We start from the raw sequence: 18,198 nt of genomic DNA on the forward strand, positions 1-18,198 counted from the left end.
CGATTTTTACGGCTAAAAGCTCTTTCTTTAACAGTCGGCCGTCAAAAAATTCGCCGGATTTAGTGGGGAATTTTTACGATTGGGCCCGTTTTGATTTTAACCCCAACGTGCTTCAAAATAATTATGTTTTAGCGGCGATCATACTAAAACTAACTGCGAAACTTCGCCGTTTTATATCCGCACCAGAACCTCACCTAATTCCAAGTAAAGTTGGTTGATGGTATCATACGTGTCCCAGTAAGGCGTGTTCACTTCTTCGTGGTCTTTTTGCGAGTTCTTGGCTTCTGACGCCGATGCATTTGGAACGGCGCCATTCGGGTCTCTGAAAAACACCGCCGACATAAAATCCACTCCTTCAACATCACAACAATTATTGCTAAACAGGTGTGGACCGGATTTTATTAGCGCTTTTATTCTCTCTAACGCGAAATCTGTAATAACATTTTTTCGGCTGTAATAAAATTGTATCTAGAAAGGCTTACGTTCGCCGCTATATAGATATTTTCTTGGGAGCCGAGCTTATTTTATTGACCGTAAAAATAATGTTTCAATACTATTACGTCCAAACCACCAATGTTCAGATTATATCTGCTTTAAAAACAAACCGCTTTCATTGTTACGTTTTAACCACCTCGTAAAATAAGGAAATACGACACATGCAAAAGGCACAACACAAATCCAACTAAGAAAATATTTTACAGAATGTCATCCTCGTCAAACATTTGTTAGACAAGTTCTATCGCAAAGAAACCGTCATTTATTTATAAAGTGGAGACGGTGACGATGAGATGCGAAGAACTGTAGAGGTGTTGGATTCTCTCATGGGCTGTGACCTTGGAAATATCTGCGCGAAGGCGGAGCGATAAACCAGTAACAAATCTGTAAATGAAAACTGAAAACGTCGACTACTTTCAAAATCAAATACATACAAATAAACGAGAGAGAGACAGCGAATGATGATGCTTTCAGGTCGGTTTGTAGCGCCTGCTTGAGACCGATAATCGTCGCTTGCGCAGATATGACTCACAGCCCATGAGAAAATCCAACACCTCTAATACACCTATTTCTTTACTTCGTTCTTGTACTTACTATTGATAAGATAGTATGATATTATATATCTTATGTCACTCCTAGATAAATAAACTATTCTCTAGTGAAAGTCCCGTCGAAATCAATTGAGTATCTAAGTCTAGAGAGGTGTACTAACATACAAAGAAACAAACATTATACCAGGACCTTCCTCATTCGGTAGTCGGGAAGTAATTAATTAATGTAACTTTTTTCCTTCATTCTGTATCATTCTTTTTGGAACATTGTGGCGATTTTCTTAGAAAGGAGCTAAGCCCTGCTTAGTCTGTGAGCGGCGTTTAGCCGTCCGAGCTAACAAACAACTCTTGGGGTTAATTTAGGCGGGCCTCACCACAATCGCGGGCGAATTTCGCCCGAATTTTGGCCAACTTTAAAATTAACAAACTTTCCGACTGATCTACGGCGGATTGAATGGATTCCATGTGTTCAGCCGAAAGGACGCGGTCTGCAAACGCGAGTTTGAAGTTGGGAGTTTTAAGTTTCACTATAATCATGCAAATGTCGACAGACTTCCGTCAATTTTTCGGCCGGCTCGCTACAATTCCTCCGATATAAAATATCTGGCCAAGTTTAATCCGGGAGCCGTTCCGGTCTTATGACAGAATTATGCATCGAGAATCGAAAAACGTGGAGCTCGATCCGGCCGCACCTTAAATCCGAACGGGTCAAAGCTGCGCTTTGTGAGCTGTTGTTGATGGTAGGAGTCGGATGTCATCTCTTACAAAGAAAGGGGTGTAGATCGTGTAACCTCGACGAACGAGCGGGGGCGGTTTCACAAAGTTTAACTGAGCGTCACTCGCAATTTGGGGGGTTTCACCCGATGTTTGCGACGACGAAGCGGTAAGGCTTCCACAAAAGCGCGCGAGGACCAAACATTTTCATCTAATTGTTACCGAAAGATGCTTCAAGGACTCCGATTTTAGAGCCAGTTTTGCTTTTTTGATTTTGTTGCTAATCGCAAGAGAACCGGAATCGTCTGGTGCGCCGGTTAGTCCCGCGAAGTTGTCCAGATCCGGTGTTTGCAAGTCGTGGAATCGTGTACGTATTATGGTAACCTCACTAATGGCAGCTCCGCGGCAGATACGAGACCAATTTTAGTGGGTCGATGCGTTTACCAGCCACTTGAATCTGTAATGAAGCAGGAGAGAAACCCTGGAAGCAGTTACGGTGTCACATCGGTTTAGCTCCGGGCATGTCATTATCTATGAACTTCATATCTTCGGATATCCAACCGCTCCGGTTATAAATTTAACGGGACGACGCCATATTGTGCCACTCTCACGGATTGTTCCAAAAATATTAACATTATCGTTTCCTGTTCTTCGCAAATTGGTTTGATATTGGGGCGCAATCACGTAAACTCATCTGTCAGATATTTTCGCTCTCCTAACTCGAGCCTCGATCGCTCGGAAATAACTGAAATAACCATATTTGAAGTGACAGCCAACGTTCAGCGAATCCTTCAAAACAATTTCAGGTGTCTTATTTCCTGTCGTCTGGAGATCTATCGTGAAATCGCTGAAACTTCCTCTCTTCACCTTTTTCAATCGCCGGACTGGACAACGATTAATCAAAAAATCACATCAGCTGCAGCCATATTTGTTATAGCACATGGTTTTACATGGGATAAAAGGAATACTGTAAAAGAATTGATCCAGTCTCAAGATAAATATTGTATTATACATCCAAATTTAGTAGACAAGGAAAAAATATCCTTGCTCCCACTTTACGTTGAACTTGGTTTAATGAAACAATTTACATGTGTTTTCGGTTCTTTGCAACAAACAAATTTATCTGATGAAACTTAAGGAGGAGTTTTTGTTTGGTTCAACCTTCACAAGTTAATATCAGACTCAGACAGAATTTAAAACCGTAACTGAATATTTTCTTGGCGATAAAAAATATCTTGATTACAAAAAGTTAGGTTAGATTTTTTTATTTTCAGACTTGGACTAATTTGCCCAAAAGCTTGCTGTTGTCAGTGAGGTGAAAAATTCATCAGGATATTAAAGAGATAGAAAGAAGATATCAAAGCTGATGAAGCTTAAATATGATGTACCATGTATGTACCATGAAGGTGTTGTTAAATCTTTCTGCCAGAAAAAAAAGGGACTAATGGTAAATAAAATATTGCAGATATTGGGAGGTTACCCTTTTTTCTTGTTTGCTTTCAATCCTTGTGTGGTAGAAAAAAAGAAGGGATTAGTAAAAACTCCATTCATAAAGTCACATTTTGTCGGTCTGTTATTTTTAAGCAAATCAATTTCAGTTAAAAGTTAATCCAGGACTAATAACCGGCTCTGGTAGCAAATTCTAAAATAATAAACGCTGGTGGGAATTTATTGTAGTTGGTCATTGAAATCGACGTTGCAAAACATTAAAACCCTTTTTGCAACGATCGTTTTGATGTTTTTGTAGCGAAAGTTTCCAATAATTTACTCTTGTTGTTTTGTCAACTGAAAAACTCCCAATTAGCGTTAATTAGCCATTATCAATTAAGTTAAACTAAACAATTTCTACCAGAGCTCCTTGTTATTTTGGATTTAAAATGTTATTTTATTAATTGAGTCGTGGTATTATGTAATCCGCGTTGAAAATTCTGCATCATTTAAATTGTAAATAAATAAAACACGTTTTGCTCTTCAGTAGCTACATAATGTGGGTTCTTGCTTTTCTTTGTGGAGGTTAATTTCGCATTTCATTCTGCATTAGTGTTGTTTTGGTGATCGTGGTGAACATTTTTAGTTACTTTTAAATTGATTTCAAATCGTTTTAAACCGTTATCCCAGAAAAAAAAAATTGTCGCTTCTACTTTTCCTTAAACTAAAGTTTAATGAAATAATTCACGAAAGCTTTAAACAAATAAGTTATGGTAGGCTTCTAAAAAAAGGCATGAACAGATGTTAGAAAAATTGATTCTTTATGTTGGTGCTGTCAGTGAAGAGTAAGGTGAAGAATTTCATCAAGACATCAAAGAAATAGAAGGAAAACAGAAAATTTGGATCACAAAGGCATTGTTAAATGTTTCCGCAATATTTTTCAAGAACAAGAATAATTTTCCTCCCAGAAAAAATAATAGGACCAACGTAAAGTAAATTTTATGGATATGGAGTTTTGTTTGCCACCCTTGTGGGGTAGAAAAAAGTTCTGTAAGCAGATGTTATTATTTAAATATCAGCATTGCCTCAACAATTTCAATTACTAGAATTTGACTAATTGTACTCTAGATTGTTAATTGCGTTTTGAATGGATTTATGCAGAACTATGTATTGATTGGTCGGGTGCTCGACAACTTGCACTAACAACAATCATTTAACCTCGAACATTTTGTAACGAGGAATGAGCAGTCTCGACGCATAATATATGAAATTTGTAATTTCAGAAGGTTCGCCGGAAATCGAGTTGTTGACACTTAGATTTAATAGCACGTCTATCAATTCTGCTAGAGAGCTTCATGTATGCCTTCACGTCGGACAAGACGGAAGCCGTCAATTTGGCTTTAAATTTCCATGTAAATTCCTGTCATTTAGAATTTCTCATTACGGACTGGCTCCACATATTTTTTTCTGAATCTGATCCGTTTAAAAGGCGCATTTCAGAAGTATCCGAAGTGCTTCGAACTTTACTTAATTTATTATTGGGGCGAAAGTTAGAGTTTATCAAGTATTTCTCACTGGTTTGTAAACTTCGCTGCAAAATCCCAGTAGTTCAAAATTTCGGTTCGCCGTCATAAATGTGATTTATAGCTGGGATTTGCAAAAAATTGTGGAACTCTGCTGTTCGGGGAGTGTCTTGTTTGTGCTGAATACACAACTAAATAACAAGACGGACATGTGAACAACTTGAAAGCTCTATTGATTTTAGCTTTGTCTTTTAAGTTTTTAGGTGATAAACGTGTTGTAACTTTACTCTTATTTAGGTTTCACAAATTATGTTTTCTAGGATTAAAACTCCAAGTCAAATGTACTTTATTAACACAAGGAGACACATGGAAAAGAGTTGTCTTAAGCACGTGTTGGTAGAGTTTTCTAGAACAACAGTGGCTTGGTGTTTTAAAACCATAATTAAGTGAGGTTACGTCAATTTCTTCGTCTTGAATGTCTAAAAAGAAAAACCACAGTGAGAAGGAAGTTATTATTTAATAACACCAAAAACAATTAAACTTTGTATGTTGTATTAAATAGACTACAGCAAGGTTTGGCAATTTAAAGTTGCAATAGGTTAATTGATGCAAACTATTTAATGATGTATTACTGGTTGCCTAAAGCAAGATTAGTTTTTAATGTTATTAATTTAAATCAATATGAAAACAAGTACGGTTAAAAGTTGTAATTACTATTTTATCTACACTATTTCTGCTCCTTTGAGAATCTAGTGAACTCGTAGACACACTAGTGCTGCATCTACAATTTTTACCAAGGCCGTATCTGTTGTGAGAAGAGCGTAAGAGCGATGAATACTTCTTGAATTGGATATTGGGTTAATTTTAATAAAAATACAATTAGAAAGTGTTCAACCATCTTCAACTCTGAATTTTTATATGCATTAAGAGTGTTTTTTTTTGTATACCCTTTTTCATTTTAAATAAACTTTGAAAACGGCTGTCGCATCTTTTGGGTCATTATTTCTGTCACCTGCTTTACATTAGTTGGTTCTTTTTTGTAACCTATAAGTTGCGTCATTTTCCAACATCAGATTCCCACTTTTTTGAAGACGATTTTATTATTAAAAACCCAAGTTTTTTTGCTGCCTAAAACTTTTTGTCTGTGTCATCGGCGAGTGGTTTGCGCGTTTCCAACAAAATTAAATGTGAGATATCGTCATGTAACACTTTAAAAGATCGTTTCAAATGTGATTGTGTGATTTGTGTGATTCATCTGGTTTCGTCACCTTTTCGTCGTTCGGCAGTGAAAGATCTGGGGTAAGTGTTTTGGATTTTATATTAGGTCATCCTCTTGTGCCCCAAAAGGTACAAGTAGTGAAAATTTCTTTCACATGTGCTGCCGTGCAAACGGTAGTTTAACAACGGAACAATTTCAGTTTAAATCCATTTGTAAAGATCGTCTTTTGACAAGCGTTGGTACATTTGAACTCAAATTATTTTCAAATTTTTATTCACATGCCGTAAAAGTTGTTTTTGGGTCGCTGAATGTGCACATAATTTTCAACTCCTTTGTGTATTATATTTTTATTCACCTTGATTTACATGTTTATAAACATGTATAACATGAAAAGATTTAAGAGATGTTACAAGATTAAAAATTCTGTTACTCTGGGTTCTCTTTTAGCAGTGAAGGATATTTTTAATGAATGAAAAGAACGCCAATTTCTACTCTTACTGTAGAAGGATAACCAAATCACATTTTGACATTTTAACATTTGAATCTGAATCTAAAACACAGTTGGCACAATAGGTGGTTTTCATATATTTTAATCCAAAATAAGAAATTTATTAATTTTGATTCTTGTCATGTAATTGAGCAAAGAGGAGTGAGTAATCCAAATTTATGTCCAAAACTAATTATTGCTTTGTGTTTCAATGATAATTAATTTGAGTCGTATTTACCTTTAAACTACAAACAGTGTCCAACAGAATTTTGTTAATAACTAATTTACGTGGATTGTAGGTATCTCTCATTAAAAGCTTTATGATTGAATTCCAACATTGTACAATTTACAGTATTTCCCTCATGATTTACATTTATAGCATGACAAAGACGTCTTAGATGCCGAGTGCATAATTACGTTACAAAGTTAATTCCAAATAAGTCACTGATAGATTATTAAATTTTTTAATTGATTCGACGTTATTAGATAATTTTTCTTTCCTTGTATTTTTTTCACAAATTGTGACTCTTATAGTAATGAATAAATAAATAATAAATCGCTTTTTCATATGGCGTATAGAACTTAAGCTGTGAATCGTAGTCGTTATATAAGTATAAAATAACACAAATTTGCGTTGGTTTTTTTAAGATTATTATTCTAGGTATACTTCTGTTTTTTTAACGATAATTGCTAAATGTTTTAGCTTTTTTAAATAAGTGAAAACTGTTTGAAATGTTTACTTGAAACAAATTCTTAACTTGATAGAGAGATGGAACCTTCAAGAACATTGGTTGTGCTTAAGAATTTTATTTATAATAATGTATATGATATGTAAACTAAATTTTAAACAAATAAAAAACTTCTTCAAGTCCTGAGCTTTTGGCCACAGTTCCCAAAACACTAGCAGCATTTCCTCTTTGTATACTAATACTTATTCTTTGCTGGAAATAGCTTGGGGACTCGGAAACACCAGATTTTTCAAGCTGTGGTTTATAATAATATAAGAATCCGTCCATTTCTGAAAGTATAAAATATAATTGTGAATTATCATTCTCTCAAAGTTTTTCTCTAATACTGTTATCGAAAAATTCCTTTTTTGTTCCTATTAAATAATGTATTCATTATATACGCGTTACCTGTTATGTAATAATTTTCATTATCCACGGATATGAGTAATTTTAAATTTATTATTTGTTACGCCACGGGTTGTGCAATTGAATTTTTCCAAATAACTAAAAACCTATAAGGTCGTTATGATACAGAGCAATATTCGTATGTCATAATTCGCGAGATTGCACGTTTTATTTATTAAAAAAAAAGTTGAAAATGAGTTCTCATGGTGAAAACGATGAAATTTCTACCTCGTAGGTAAAGTGTAATATTATACTCACCTGTAATGGTTATTCTCATTCAGATAATTGGAATACTCGCCCTCGTGAGTAATGGCCATCATTACCTTCTCGTTGAATAATGTACCATTACCAAGCTTTTAATATTTTTCATTTTTTTTTTTGGAAAAACGAGAAATTTGCCACAGTTAATTAAAATTTAGAAAACTTCCAACTGTAACAATTTCTGCATATTTCGCTTTTGTTCCAGTGTTGAGTTAACACTGTAGCAATTTATATCGCGCAGTAGGAAATAGAGTTTCTTTAAATGTATTGTTGTTTTATGTATATCTTATTAATTTGAAATGATGTTAGTTGTAAACTAGTCGTTGTTTCCCTTTATTATGCAAGAAGCGCACTGTGATTGCCTGGGGAAATGCAACTGTAAACTAGGAAATTAGAAATGAATTGTCTAACAATTCAGCTAAACCGAGTGGGACCAATTAATGAAAATTACGAGACTTGTTAAAACTAAAGAGTTAGTCTGATAAAATCGTCTCGGTTATGAAATTAACAAGACTCGTTTCGAGTGCAGAAAAATAAGTGAGAGCGCATTCGTGAGTGGCGGATAGTACAGAGTGTTCTATTTTCCGTTGATTGCTAAACTTTGCGGCCCCTAATTTATCCCGTAATGAGTCGGTCGTATTTCAGCGGGGGATAAGAACAAACGGGGCAAGTTTTTGCACAAGTGCTAAAAGTGAATTTAAATTAGTTTTTTATCGAATCTCGAATCAGCAAAGAATCTCGTCCTCGCTAATTTAAATTAACACGGCTCATACATTACGAAAAACTTGATTGAAAAAACAAAAACTCTCCTCACTCTTTTGATCTGGCCTAATTGGATCTCGGGGCCAAAATTGAGTTTGTTTAAAGTGCATCCCGGCGTGTCGTAAAATTTTTACGTCTTCAGAAATGAGTTAATCTGGGAGAAGACGAGATTGCCTCGATTCGATTCCTTCTGATAAACATTTGCAAAAATCAAATTTCCGCGCGCCGTTTAAAAAATGCAGTAAGCTGTAACAGATGGGGTCGTAAAGTTTTCATCTGTGCTTACTGGGCGGAGACAACAATCTTATATAATATTTATGTACTGTGGTGTTGCCTTATCTTTACTACAACACCACTGTCGGCGAGATATTACGCCAAATTTTTCAAATGGGCAGGAGCGAGCTTTACAACCTGATACGCGCTCGTTACCTCATCACCGACTTGCAAATAGATTGCACTTTATGGACTTGATTCTTCCACCACACTCCATTATCTGCCCTTTATTGTTTTACCACCCAACAAAACAACTGTATCGCGCTGGACCCGCACATAAAGAAATCCGCCGTTTTTACAGGATCAGAGATGCGTCTTATCTCAGGAAACAACATAAACTAAAAATCGTCAACTCCTGAGAGCCCTGCTCTTTACAACCGAATTATACTAAATGCTCTCTTCAAAATAAGTCGCGACTCTTTCTGCCTTTCATCCACGGATGTACATTAAGTGTGCAAATAATCGTCTCAAAGAAAAGCTGTCACAACAACTGCACAATTATTATTCGACGTGAGCTCGATGGGCTGCAGAAGCGGAGTTTCAGAAAGAGATAAAATAAACGTTGCAAGCAGTTAAAAAAATATCAATATCTGCCGCGAGAATCTTATAAAATGTCGGGCACAGATCAGCTGTTTAAACCTAACCTCACTTTTTGTGTTGTTTCTGCAGACTGACAAGCACAACACTGCTTCTTTTCAAACTGTTCAATAAACAAGGCACATTATGGAGGCCTCAGGGGTAAAATAAAACATCCATTGTACCGTCCTGATTGGGCCTTGTGAATTTGTTTTGTTTCTTAGATTAAAAGTCAAATGGTTTGCGATTTTCGTGTCAAAACGAATGTGTTCTGCAACACAGCTTGCAAGAATTTTTGGTACAATCTTTGTAATAAATAAGTGTGAATACGATGAAACTAATTAGATAACAAGATAAAGATTTTTTTTTTTTTGAAAAATTGGCGGTTTCTCTTTGGTGCATTTACTCCCCGTTACAATGCTACAGTCAACTTCTCAAACACCCTAAATTTAATCTCGTTTATCGGATTTCGCTTTGAGAAAATAAAATCCTCTAACAAGGAATTACAATGTCGACGCGACGCTGGAGCGACTTATTTATGAACCCCAGCTTTCTGAAGATGAATTAGTACAAGATAATTATGTGTGCGTAAGATAGATAGTCAACGATCACTCATCAGTGCAGTGTCAGTGACTCTTCCCCTTACACGGAGTTAATAAATCCATAAGAAACATTCATCAGCTGGTCTTGACACTTCTCGCACTGACAGTCGTGTCAGGAATGACAACTACATCGGTGGAAGTGCCGGTTATTAAAACAACGATGTAGGCCTCAGGTCATCCAAATTATACCCTCGATATTGGCACCGTCAAATAATCATAATTAAACAATGTTGTTTGAACTGTATGCAAAACGTCTGACTGGGCTGTTATTAAGTTTAGTCTGTGAAATGACCTCCTAATTATAACGTTCGTATTCTGGCGGTCCTCTGGCTATATATTCGGCAGGGCCAGGGCATCGGTTATTTCACTGATAAATGTTTGCTTAAACTATGTAAATGGCGCCATTCCACTAATTATAATCGGCCGTGGTAATTTTAGATTGACCGCAACAATCAACGCTTATGTTAATCAGCTGGGGGCGAAACGTTTCAATATTTCTGTGTTTGGAAATGGGATCGGCAAACACGTCAAAAATCGCCTGCGAGAAAGTTGCCCTAAAACCCACCTGTGTGTTTTTCCTCGATATCCGGTCTCGGATAAACGCTATCGAATTTTCAGGCGAGCACTTAGTTCGCAGGATGTAAGATGGAGGCTGCCGGCGAAGTGTCATGTTTAGATTTACTTCATTCCCTGACAGATTAGTGGAGAATTTGTTGCGTTCTACAGATGGTGTCGAGATCGCTTATGTGTCTAATTTTTCCGAAAGGGAACTTAATTGTCTTCCTTACGTGGCGAATTTCAACAAACACATGACGCACGTGTACAACTAATCGAATTCTTGCAGGATTTTGTCAGACGGCTACAAATTTTCTGGCAATAAATTACTGAAGTAGATTTCGATTCGAAGAGCGCCCATAGTTCTTTTATCAAGTGCTTTAAGTCGGGGAAGTCTAGTCAGGTAGTCGCTGTTTGTTCTGATTTTTCCAAGGATTTCATCGAGCAAATCACTTTATGTCAATTACCTAATAAATTGGAATTATTCGCGATTTGAATACATTTTCCCTCCATTTCAAATCCACATCAAAGCATAATATCGCCGCATAAAAGCTGATTTGAGGCTATTTGTTTTGTTTGTGGCACAATTTTGACAAAGCTTGGATAAATACTGCAAATTGAAGCGCAAAACGTATTGTAGGGCTGTTGTTGATTTTTGGCGTCGAAATATTAACAATCATATAAATACTAGTGCAGTTATCACCTGAACATGTTTAATAATAAAATTAAATAGTCTAAATTCTAGTAACAGTTATAAATGTGCATTGATCCCGGCGCTTCCACCATTTTACTGCACACTTAATTATATCTAATAACAAGCTTTAAAAATATCAGACATATGGAAAGAAATAGTATTTTATGTAATTAGGAGCAAAAATGGAGTTTTATGAGCTGACTCTGTCAACCCGTTTAAATTTGTATGTTTTGCAATTATGTACAAGTTTCTTTATTACATAATTTTTTTATTCACATTATCTAGCTAGTTTACTTTATCTGCCGCTCGTCAGCGGAGATAATAACTTTATCTGCCTCTCGTCAGTCATATATTTTATACTTAATACTTGAAAAATAAAGACAAGAAAAGTTCACCCGGCGCATCCACCAGTTTTCATTTATTTAAAATTTCTAAATTTTATTTATTTAATTTAATTATGTATATGGAATTTGTAATATTTTCTATTAAAGATCTTTTGTACTGTTAATTATGGATAAGTCTCAAAGCTACGAGTTGCAATTCTGTCCTTCCTGGGAGCCTTCTTTGAAACTCTCGTGACAATTTTCGGCTCTTTGTCGGAAATATTATAGCAGATGCGTTTTCTTTCTGTCTTCTCGTACAATGGCAGATATATTCTCATTTCGTGTTATTGCCGGCAATAATAACTGGGCCCGATACAGATAAATCCTGTAAAAAGCGGATTATCTTCTGTAGATTAGCCGAGAGCTTATTTCTTTCGTTGGGGCTTTAGTAGGTGTATCGGGTCTTGTTCGGGATAAGAAGCTCGTCTTAGTCCGGGTGGAGAAAGGCCTTCTTATCGAAATCCGGCCCTAAGTAATTATGGGGTTAACCAAGCTTTATCAGACGTCGCGACCAACTAGACGAGCGAAGTAGTGTAATTAAGTTTCTGATGACCCGTTCGGCCTATTTTAGACAACTAGCGAAATAAACGAGGCCGACTGCACACCGAATTAAACTGTTGAATAATGGACGAGTCGCCCGAAAAATAAACGAGCTTTCAGCCTTTCAGAAAAGCAATTTCAGCAATTTTTTATTATGTATACATGCATCATTCTTGCGCGTCGGTGTGTGTACGCAGGTTAGCTGATCTGATTCTCGATACACATTATTTTCGGTGGGATATGGGGCGAACACGTCGGGATAAATTTCCCACTCACCCTTTCCTCGCAAAATTGCTGATGTAATGGATGAGAGTTTTCGAAACGGTTACGTCACTGTGACTGTAGTTGTGCGGGAAGAATGATCCTCCGCCAATCAAAGGAAGACCCAGAATATATGGAAGATCCTCGCCGCGCACGCTGCCAGCCCTCTGAAAGTAAAAAATTCCATTGCTAGTAAAAATATTGGACAAGTTCGCTTTATAAACTGCCAGAGACAAATTACTTTGCGGCTTCTTTTAAGTATTTCGGGGTAATTTGTTTTTTATAGACGTTTACTCTCCTCTCGTCGAAATCACCGAATTACAAAAAATTTCATTGGGAAAGTGGCAAAAAAAATCTCGGCCGGGGAAAAAAAATATTAAAAAAATTGTTTACAATTTTGCGTCGAATCAAAACTCGCAAGTTATTTCAATAAACACCTGTTTTGTTTCGTAAACACCACAGATGTAACATATACAGAGTGTCCTAAAATTCGTGAATAACAAAAATCAGCAATACAGAAGTAACAAAGCTGGATATTTACCGCGTCCATATTCAGCTCTACGTTCCAAGTGTATTGTGGGTTGCATTTTCAATTCCGTCGGGCTCATTATTATGACAATCAAACTATTCAAAGTAATTTTAATTTTGAGATTCATTTAATTTGAATTAATTTAAAGGTGAATTGGTACATAATGTTGCCATATGTCTGTTTAGAGAATGTAAAAATTACTGGAAATGCTGCAAATGGTCCAGTAAATAATTATCATTATGGCGGTAGTCACCTTTTTTCTTTAAAAGTTTTCGCCATTATAATCAAATAGGTTTAAACAGTCTCAGGATCGGTGTAAAAACATTTCCATTTCCTGACTTCGTCTTCATCCTTTTGTATGTTCCTCACCCCCTAGTCCCCCTAACTTTATAAATAGTGCTGAACGTCCTGAAATTAGATTAGAAGACAACGAAAGTTCGAAAAGTGATGGCACTTAATAACGTGTAAAAAACCGATGACGACAATAAACTAAATTACCCTCCATCCGTGTGTGTTTTTTGCGAAGAATCGATCGCTCCTTTGATGTTGAACATCATCGGCAAATTACCGTCGGTATAAAAAAGACATTCGCGGAGCAATTTACGTCGGCGGGAATTAATTTTTATCTGGGTCAAAGGGCGGAAAGACAGCGCCGCAGAAGTAAGCACAGATTGCGGCGTCGCCACACATTTCCTAATGGGATCGGTGCTTTCCCGGAGTCAAGTATGCATACGTTATACCGATGACCGGAACGTGGCAAGCGCGACAAACCCTGCATACATACGCTTCCTAAAGGACCATTAATGCAAAGCCCTCATCTCCACAAATAAATATACAGCGAGCTCACCTGTTTACATGACGTGCATTTTACAGAAACGCCCCTAAGCCGATGTGAAAAATGAAAGGGGTGGGATGTGGTGCTTCGCGATAAGGGAGGCCAATCAACCATGCATGATGACATGTGAAGGCCTGAAATGAAACTTTTGTCTTGGCGGAATGGCGCTCTCGCACCCTCAAGAACCAATTACGCTGAGCTTTAGTTCAAACGACAACTTTTATTGCGGAGGCATAAATAATTATTGCGTTTTGGTATTTCGCTTTCTTTCAAGTTTTTCCGTTCACATAGTAGAATCAGCTTCCTTCTCGTGTTTTTTAATTTGACCATCGAGCTACCTTTGTAAAAAATAACATTTTCAAATTTTCCCGTTTGGAGGCTTGGATGTTTAAGCGCTGGGAGAGACCTCCTTCACACGCATATTGATTGACCTGATCCGACAGCGAGCGTAGCCTCCAGAGAAAAATGTCATCTTAAAAGAAGTAACTTTATGTTTATGTTTGAGTCTCGCATAAGACTGACAAAGGGTCGGTCACGAGACCCGTTTTAACTTCTCAAACTTATAAAAAAGAAGGCAGGAAAGAACAAGGCTGTCCGTATTGTTGGCAGTTTTCGGCCTTATTAAAAATGAGTAAATAAGTTGGCGAACGGTTGGATGTTCCCGTTGGGGGAGGTGTCTTTTACAGAATGGGGAAGTTTATGTAACTTAACAACCTTGGGAGTTATAGTGATGGTGATTCAGGCTGAGGCCTTTGTTATATCACCAAAAAGCCGACCAAAGACAAAGCGTGAATGCGGAAATACGACGACAATATAAGCAGCTGCTGTAACAAAGATGTTAAAAATGTTAATTACGTTAAAAATGTACCCCAGTAACGTAAAAAGAGATAACTGACAACTTTGATTAAATGTTTGTAAAAATCTTACTTTTATGTTCTCTGGAGAATAGTGATCATAGGGGTAATTGGGTAGTGCGAGGCGCACATTAGATTTTTTGAGAAAAAAAGTATTATACTTGAGCAGCATTGTTATTGGTTATGTTACGAAAAAAAAAAAAAAACTGAATGGCGAAAGCTTTGCATACAAGTAGGTAACACAACTACACAACTATACTTTCTAAATATATACGTTTGTAACGAGACTTGTTAAAATTAATTCTCTCTTCAAACATAATTTATCCTTTGAAGAGTCGATTGTGATCGCACCACTGATTACAGATCACGGATCAGCTGTTTAAATCTAATCTCACTTTTTCCGTTGTTTGTGTTTTTACTCTGCAGACTGACGAGTGGTGCCATTGCCACTTAAATCGGTTTTTTAATAAAAAAACCCCGACCTGTTGATTTTGGTTTGCAATAATAAAGTTTTACTAAATTTAGGGGATTTAATTATATCTATTGGTTATACCAGTCAACGCCTGTCAATTTTAATGTCCTTGAAAGTACGACTAAAATTTGGTTAGATTGTCACTAATTTAAAAAATTTCCCTGCCTGATTATGTCCACGCCAACAAAGTGTCAAAAAATTGAGAAAAAAATTACAATTAATGTCATACAACATGATGATTGGTTATGATATTTGCGACTGTTTTACAATGGAGCATTTTCTATTGCGTCAAAGAATGACCTTGACGACCAAAATTTATTGCTCGCGACTGTACCTTGAAAGTACGCAAACTCGCATTTAAAATTTGAATGTCTAATAAAAAGTGAGACATTTATTAAACTCTCAAATTACTTAGTTGTTATAACTTTATTAACATCCTGGGCTACTAATATCTTTACGTAACCTCAATTTTTAATGATGAGATTTTTTACCCTAGGTCAAAAGTGTACAATCTTGCCAGCTCCATTTTGGGTGTAAATTATTGCGGTGTTGTGGTTCTTTGAAAAAAAAAACCTATAGAACACAAGGCCTTAAGCGAGACAGTAGATACTTAGACAGTGTGTGACGTCACGAGCAAGGCCAACCGTGAAAATTTGTTTACATTTTCTTAAAGTATCAAATACGGTGTTTTAATCATTCTAATCGAAGATTGAAAATCGTGAGATAAGCAAAAGCTTGGTGACAAGTGTATACATATAATAATTTCAGTTGATACCAGCGTATTTACTGTTCATCGAACGTCGCAGAAAACGTTGAAACCTGGTAAGTATTTTTATAAAACTATATAAGTAATAAATAGCAGTTTGTATGTAAGAAGAAAATGCAACAAGCATTTGTTGTGATTTGGTGTTATTTAAATTATTCACAAAGTAAAAATTACGAAGAACAATAAATACACAAACTTAACCTCACTTGTAAATGACACATTTTCGCGTCATTAAAACCTAAACACATCGTTCTAAAAAAAAGAGTGGTAACCAAAAATTCTGGAGGTTTCATTTGTTTTTCGATGAAGCCTTACTGTGACGTCATGATCAAAAACAATTATTGCTGCCTTAAGGCTTTGGCAATGGTGGTGCGTTCACAATCAACTCTTCAAGGCGAACTTTAAGGATAAATTTAAATGAAGACACGATATAAAATATCTGTTTTAAAAAATATTGCAATTCGATGAGCTGTTGTGTTCAAATGTTAAGTTTTAATTAATTTAATTGAAAAATTCTATAAACCCAACTCCTCCACTCCTCTCTTCTTGGATTTGTTAATTTTAATTTTCACTTTTTAATTTCCGGCGAGATTATGAAAATCCCAGTAAAAGCACAACATTTCTATAAATTAAGCTCGCCGAGGCGGATCTAGTTTGAAAATGAACCCAAGTAGCGACTTATCCGTCTCGGAGCCGCCCGAGTGTACAATAAATTAACCTGATTCGCCATTTTAAGAAGAATTCTTAAATAAAGCCATTACGAAGTTTCCAGGCCGCGCATGACACCTCCACCTGATAAATATTTCACTTTAATCCGAGACAATAAAGGTGAATCCGAAGCTCGTTACCTAGCTACCACTCTTATCGTTATGAAAAGCAATCTTGCCTCGCTTATTTATTTATTTATTTTGGAGCGAATCGTAATCACATCTACTTTGCAGCTGTTAATTTCAGTTTGATGTTCCTTAATTGCATTCTGTACATTGTGCATCCAGTTCGGTGAATAATATTCTTGGTCAGTATGTCAGCAGAATCCGTTGTTCCAGCATTAATGTTCCCATTAAATCCACTAAATCTCCGGGCATCCTAGTCCAGGTAATGCTGAAAACATAATACGGAATAAATTCCTGTGCCATCGCCCCGATCTGTCCGTTCTTTGTGTTTAGTTTTAAACGAGAGCTTTGCGGCAATTTGTGGGCGATCTGTATTATTTTGGAAAAAAACCAATAAAGCTCGACGACAGCGAGTTTATTTTCGTTCAATTATTAATTCAATGGGCACACACCTGAAAGCTTGAAACACGAAAGCAATTAACCAGCGAAATACAATAAAATCTAGTGTGTTCTATGAAATGTTTTCCCGTGTGCGCTTTCGCATTTTCTCTTTTATGCTTGACTGACAGAGCTTTTGGTTAAACATTTAGCGATAAAAAATGACGTTCTAAATTCGGGACATTTAATCTCTGTAGGTTTTCGTCGCTGAAGTTTCGTTTAGTGCCGCAACATTTCCTATATTTAATCAATTTATCGCCGCTCCTTCAATAGCCTGTTTGTTGGGGGCTTGAAAGCTTGTTAACTCGTAGTCCTCCTGAAGTATTTAGATAATTCAGCCAGATCGAGTGCTTAATAGATTAATCACTTTCAGCCTTGCAATTTTCATCTCTTTCCTCGGGAAAGTTCGCCGGAAAAATGCCCGCACAATATGTGGGGAAACTTTTAATGGAAGAAAGCTCGCAAATAGGTAAATAACCCGAATCCGCCGTGAAAAACCACGGATTTCGAATACAATGCCAGAACTCGAAGGAACTTCAACAAAGGACTTTGTCTTACTGCCAGTTCGAATACGTTTAAGATCAGTGAGCTTTGATTAGGGCTGGGTAAATACGAGCATACGCTGAAATTTACTTTAAAGCCAGAAATTAAATTTTAATCGATCGTGCGGTACACAGTCGGGTTCGTTGGTTTTTTCGTTGTCGGACGTGCATTTCAGGTGAACACTCTAATTTCAAGCGAGCTCAGAGCCAGGATGGAAGAGAAGCATTTCGGAATGGTATATTGCGGCTATCTCTGCTCGACCTTTGTATAAATATCATTTCAGCATTCTATCCGATGAAATTGGACGCTCGCCGTCCTTTCGCAGGTACTACTACACATATTTTGTTTATCTTGCGACCATCTATTAAATGTATATAGCCTCACTTCAGGCCTTGCGTTCCCGTTTTGCTGACTTTATTCATGTAATGCGAATTCCACTGTTTCGTTTTATCATTTTTCGGGCTCCAGGAA

General features: G+C 36.6%; 1 protein-coding gene across 1 annotated transcript in view; it reads right to left on the reverse strand.

Annotated features, from left to right (window-relative positions):
* Positions 1-18,198, reverse strand: part of Nlg2 (Neuroligin 2) — a 183,637-nt gene that overhangs the window by 7,945 nt on the left and 157,494 nt on the right. Inside the window, exons 9-10 of the mRNA XM_069048059.1 lie at positions 12,473-12,624; positions 195-322 (exon numbers count right to left, since the gene is read on the reverse strand). Of these exons, the coding sequence (XP_068904160.1) occupies positions 195-322; positions 12,473-12,624 (280 nt within the window). The remainder of the gene's footprint in view (positions 1-194; positions 323-12,472; positions 12,625-18,198) is intronic.

Source organism: Tenebrio molitor, chromosome 5 (genome assembly GCF_963966145.1).
Source record: "Tenebrio molitor chromosome 5, icTenMoli1.1, whole genome shotgun sequence".
Lineage (NCBI taxonomy): Eukaryota > Metazoa > Arthropoda > Insecta > Coleoptera > Tenebrionidae > Tenebrio > Tenebrio molitor.